The sequence below is a fragment of the Mus pahari genome, chromosome 1 (assembly GCF_900095145.1).
Source record: "Mus pahari chromosome 1, PAHARI_EIJ_v1.1, whole genome shotgun sequence".
NCBI classification, from domain to species: Eukaryota; Metazoa; Chordata; class Mammalia; order Rodentia; family Muridae; genus Mus; species Mus pahari.
Genome location: NC_034590.1, coordinates 100615242 through 100621241, shown reverse-complemented (window position 1 = coordinate 100621241; position 6000 = coordinate 100615242). Strand labels below are relative to the sequence as shown.

The following is a 6000-nucleotide window of genomic DNA, read 5'->3' as shown; positions in this document are numbered from 1 at the left end:
AAAAAAAAAAAAAAAAAAAAAAAAGAAAGAAAAAAAAAAGAAAGAAAAAGAAAACAGTGTGCACCTTAAAGGGTAGCCGTGAGCCAAATGCAGGTGTGGTGCCGGGCATGGGAGTACTCGGGCGCAATTGTTATTATCTCCATTGTGTGAACCAACAGTTGCGTAGATGAGGTCTGCTAGACATTTCCAAAACTGCTGAGGGAAAGCTCTGGCATGGGTGGGAGAGGGGGCAGATGGTCTATTGGTAGCTCTCCTCTTTCCAGTCACCAGAGAGCAGGATTTCAAAGTGTGGCCCTTAGTTAGGCCCTGTTCCCATCTCTGAGAAAGCTTGTTAAATATGGAGGCTCTGGGGCAGACCCATGTCTAAGGATAAGACCCAAGACTGTGCATATTCTACAAGTTCTTGAGTTGCCCTGTGCTACACCGCTTAAGAACACTCTTCATGATTTATGCCAAGAACCAAGAAGGCAGAGAAGGCTCTGACAGTATCTCTGTCTTGTTGGGCACAAAGAATACTGGGGTGTGTTTATGTCTGAGGATAGAGACTCATCCTACTGAGTGTGGACTGTCCATCCCTGGGGGCTTTGATGTCTTCCCATCTCAATGTCTCTTCTCCTCTCCTCCTCCCTCCTCTGCAGGCCATGGGCATTGTCCAGCTAGGACTTACCTTCTTGCTGCTCCTCAGACATGCCTTGGATGGAGCTTCTCTTAGGCCGTTCCTTCCCCAGCCTTGCTCCGGATCCTCTGATATCCCACCTGTAACAAGCTGAGATACACCAGCCATGTCAGAGCCTTGCAGGGACCCTGAACACAGCTAACCCAGGTCTCACTGAAACCTCTCGGCTCTTGCTCCAAACCCATCAATCCCCAGCATAGCAGAGCAAGGTGTGGGGATCTGAATTTGCAGCTACCCAAAGCAGGGTGCCGATGGGAACGGACCAGGTGCCCTGGAACCCATTTTCCTTAAGCTTCTGATTTGGAGTATACTTGGTTTTAAAACTCTCCTTGCTGTCATTTCCGAATTAATTTCAGTTATTTTGACAATGGGTCAGCCAGTATACTTTGTTATGATTCTCTAGTGGTCTGTAGTTAATGTTGTATTTTCTTTAAGGAAGTGACAGTTCATACGTAAATTCTACTACACTCTTAGTTAATTCTGTGTTCTTGGACTGTCTTTTTAAAACTTTTTTTATTTCTTAAAAAATATCTATTCTTACAGAATATTCATTATCCTTTTTCATTTGGGAGGATCTTTATGATCATTTTTTCTAATTTTAAATTTTTTTTCTTTTCTTTCTTTCTTTCTTTCTTTCTTTTTTCTTTTATCTCTTTCTTTCTTTCTTTCTTTCTTTCTTTCTTTCTTTCTTTCTTTCTTTCTTTCTTTCTTTCTTCTTTTTGTATAATGATGTCATTCTCTATGGCCATGGCTGGCCTTATCCAGACCAGACTGACTTGAATTCACAAAATCTGCTTGCCTCTCCCCCTCAAGCACTGGGATTAAAGGTCTGGCCCTGGTTTTTGTCTCTTTTTTTTATATAAAGTTTTGTTATTTTACTTTTAAAAAATGGATAATCATTATTGCCATTTACACTGCATTCTTAGAATTTTTTCTTTTTTTTTCTTGGGTATTTTCTTTATTTACATTTCAAATGTTATCACCTTTCCCAGGTTTCCCTCTAGAAACCCCTCTCCCACCCTCCTCCCCCTGCTTCTATAAGGGTACTCCCTCACCCACCCACCCACTCCTGCATCCTCACCCTGACATTCCCCTACACTGGGACATCAAGCTTTCCCAGGACCATTGATCCCATTGATGCTCAACAAGACCATTCTCTGCTACATATGCAGCTGGAACCATGGGTTGCTCCATATTTTGTTGATGGTTTAGTCCCTGGGAATTCTGGGTGGTCTGGTTGGTTAATATTGATGTTCTTCCTATGGGGTTGCAAGCCCCTTCAGCTCCTTCAGTCCTTTCTCTAACTCCTCCACTGGGGACCCCTGCTCTCAGCCCAATGGTTGGTTGCAAGCATCTGCCTCTGTTATTTGCCAGGCTCTAGAAGAGCCTCTCAGGAGACAGCTCTATCAGGCTCCTGTCAGATTTGGTTAATAAAAAGATATTTGGCTTCTACTCGGAATAAGGATGGCAGGGTTGTTTTTGCTGTTGTTGTTTTGTTTTGTTTTGTTTTAAACTACTTCATGGCTCTTCTTAGACAAAAGCAATAACTTTTCTCTTACATCATTAATTGCAAGCCAAGGCTGCCCCCCACAGCAATCACACTGGTGAATCCATCTGTCACTCAGCCCATATCTCTGCTGTAGCCATTGGAAGGTGACTCTGCTCAGTAGACAACCAAGAATCCAGTCCTATGATGCAGTTGGGTCATGGTACTTTTACAATAGCCTAATTCCCTGCCAGCTGTCTGTTAGGTGTGCCCACTGTGCTTTCACATTGTTAATGCCCTGTAACTTATCAAGTGACCCAGTCATTTTGTCCTCTTCACAGATGAATAACCAGATGAGGTAGTATTCAGCCCACTGAGCAGAGGTTTGAGTTTGGCAGCAAGAAGAGACAGTGGAGATCTCTAAGGCTCCTGGGAGTCCAGAGTTGGGACTGCTGGCCTTTATTCAATGCTCATGGTGTGTCCATTTGAGTCTGAGCGTCGTTTGTTCCTTAGTCTGAGCTGACTTAGAGAGACTCTACCATCATTTCCATCCCCATTTCACAGATAAGAAACTTAGGACACACAGGGCCAAGAAACTTCCCCAGACCCACGGCTGACAGGAGGCATCCCCAGACCTGCAGCTGACAGGAGGCAGCACCCTTGTTTGGTTCTGGAGGACATTCAACCTTGTCAGCACCTGGCCTCCCTAGCACACCTGGCCTCCCTAGCACACCTGGCCTCCCTAGCACACCTGGCCTCCCTAGCACACCTGGCCTCCCTAGCACACCTNCCCTAGCACACCTGGCCTCCCTAGCACACCTGGCCTCCCTAGCACACCTGGCCTCCCTAGCACACCTGGCCTCCCTAGCACACCTGGCCTCCCTACCACTCTCTTCCTCTTGTCCATGATCTTTGCCTTGGCATTGACCCCTCTTTTTATCCTTGACCCCACATCCTGCTTCATCAGGTCAGGTCTTCCATTTTCACTTATCTGGTCTTTCCCACACCCCTCTGGACAGTGTTTTACTATGTATCTCCAGAACATCCTTTAACTCGATAGCCTCCTGCCTCGGCCTCCTGAGGGATGAGGCTACAGGTGTGTGCCATCATGCCTGGCACCAATTACTTTTCATCAATAATATTAAATCTTTGTGTATATACTAAGCCTTAACTCTCTTTTGAGACAGGGTCTTACTATGTAGCTCTGGCTGACCTGTCTGTGGTTTCAAGACTGGCCTTGAAATCATAGGACTCTGCCCCTAAGTGCTGGGATCGAAAGGGTGTGCCACCAAACCCAGATTCAACATTTTAAAAAAATTATATGTTCATCATCTCATTAGAAACCAACTAGTGTGTGCTGATTAGGCCCAACAAGGTGACCTGGATTGTAGATGGTCATGGGAAGGAAGAAAGGGAGGGAGGGAGATAGGGAGGAAGGGATGGAGAGAGGGAGGGAGGGAGGAAGAAAGAAAGAAAGGAAGAAAAGTCTCTACTGTTGTTTTATAAAAAGCATGGCCATCCTGAATAAGGAGAGGAATGTGTGCACACAAGTGCATGCATGTGTGTGTGTTTGTGTGTGTGTGCATGTGTCCAATGTGTTCATGTGTGTGTGTGCATGTGTATGTGTGTGTACTGTCATTCTTTCACTTTCCCTAATTTAATTTCCTCTTCCATTCTTGTCCATGTCACCTGCCTACTCACCCCCCCAAAGACATATTAGCATCATTTTTATAACTATACTAGGTCCTAATTATCTACTAGATAAAGATCAAAGTTCTTAGCCTGGATTCAAGACCCCTGTGTAATGAGACCACAGTTTCCCTCCCAGCTCCTGTCTCATTGGTGCGGGATTTGTAGAGACTGTTTCCCTATTTAAGTTGGAAAGTGTTGGGAGCTAAAGTGTCCAGAAAAAAGAAGGGCACTTGTGCTGAAGCATATACAAGGCTGGCTAGACCTTCATGACTGAATTATCAGAAGGTTGAAGATCCAAAGTCAAAATCATTTTGAACTATTTTTAATCCCCTCAACTGCCATTCATCACCCACCTTCTGCATTTGACTCAACATCCTTTTTGAGTATTAGATAAGCCCTGGAAAATAATCTTAGCAGACCACTTGCTTCCATCAGCTCAAAAGTGAGGCATGTCATCAGATATCGCTGGAGACCTATAGCAAAGATTCCGCTCTGTGTGAGAACTTGGCCTACCCTCTATCTCCAACAGCCTCCTTAGGAGGTCACCATGCTGCCCTTTGCATCTTTCCTGTGAACTGCCCCAGTAACACCCAAGGCTCCAGTGATCTACAAGTCCCACAAATCCCTTCTATCATTAAGTGACCTTCAGGGAGCTGCACTACCTCCCTGGGTGGTTGTTCTTAGAAGGTCACACTGGCTCCATTGTGCGTTAGGCTCTTGTGCAATTACCAGGAGATTGGCAAAGCCTATTGTGCCATATCCTGTCACTAATCCTTGGCTCCTGGAAGTTCCAGCCCCTCAGCCCCCACTCCTCCACCTGAAAGCTGTAGAATGACATAAACATTTCAGGGCAGAGGTGTGGCAGAGTATGGACAGGAACAGAAAGGTTGCAAGGGCACCGAGATAAAGGAGGCACCAGAGCTGGGGGAAAAACAGCTCTATTGATAACTGAGACTTGCAAGAAGTGTCTACCAGACTGGCTGATCTTAATTATCTTTGTATTTGCAGAACATGAGTGAAAGAATATATATATATTCCTCTTATTTTTGTTTTTGGAGAAGCTTGTAGGCAGAGGGAGCCCAGGGTCCAATATTCTTGCTCAGTGATTTCCATTCCTTTTCTCCAAGTATGAAGTGGGCCTCAGTGGTGCCGGGAGCTGTGCTGCAGCACAGGGCCACAGAAGAGCAGTGTGTTCTGCTGAACAAGGTGGATGGCCCTAGCACTGAGCAGGAGGTTGGCCAACACCAAAGAGGACAGAGGTCAGGCAGAGAGGAGAGCTGTGACTGGGTTGCAGACTTGAGTCTCAGTAAGATGAGAGGTGGGGCTCAGGGGAAGGTAGGCCCAGGACCATCGCTGATCCTTTCATGGTGGACCCACTCTGCTGTTCACTGTTTTATAAGGGAGCTTCCAGAATACATTCATAAGAGAACCACTCCCCACCCTGACCCTGAAGGTCTCAGAAATCGTTACACTTGTCCCAGACTGAGATCTTTCTATTTCCCACCCCTGCATCCATGCTAAATCCTTGCTACACTGGATTCCAAACAGGCCTGGTCATACCCCAGGAGCACTTCCCAAAAGCAGCCCCAGCTGTGGCTAGGAGCAGATCTTATTGGGGTGTCTTTTGGACTGGGCCAGGAGTTGTGTTCATCCAGGCTTTGGCTGACATCCCCAAAGCTGGCACTGTCACTTTGAATGAAATCAACTTCAGCGTCATCTTTGCCATAGTGGAGCTAGAATGATTGACTAGAACTCTTGAATTCTCTCAGAACACTCCAAAAGTGTTCAGGGAACTCCCTATGTTCCACATGGCATTGGTAAAGTTCATAGGTCCCCAGTGTTTACCTACACCGCTTTCTATTCATGGAGGAAGGAAGAAAAGTTTCCCCCTTTTTGCTATATTTGGAAAGTTGAATCCATTACTCGGGAAGTGCTACTGAGGGGCTGGGGAGGTAACTCTGGGGTTAAGGGTATGCTACTCCTGCAGAAGACTGGAGCTCAGCTCCCAGCACACACACTGAACTGCTCACAGCCCCTGTAACTCTAATTCCAGGGGATCGTACTTCTCTTCCAGCTTCTGGGGGACTGGTGCTCAGGTGCATGCTCCCACACAGACACATACATACAATGAAACAACAGGAAAGGA

The 6000-nt window shown here is 46.0% G+C and overlaps 1 protein-coding gene across 2 annotated transcripts in view; it reads right to left on the bottom strand.

The window, feature by feature from the left end:
* The window catches only part of LOC110317313 (putative DMBT1-like protein), a 126461-nt gene that overhangs the window by 118816 nt on the left and 1645 nt on the right, over positions 1-6000 (bottom strand). For both annotated transcript variants that reach the window (XM_029539375.1, XM_021191745.1), the window contains exon 2: positions 668-766. In XM_029539375.1, the coding sequence (XP_029395235.1) occupies positions 668-766 (99 nt within the window). The remainder of the gene's footprint in view (positions 1-667; positions 767-6000) is intronic.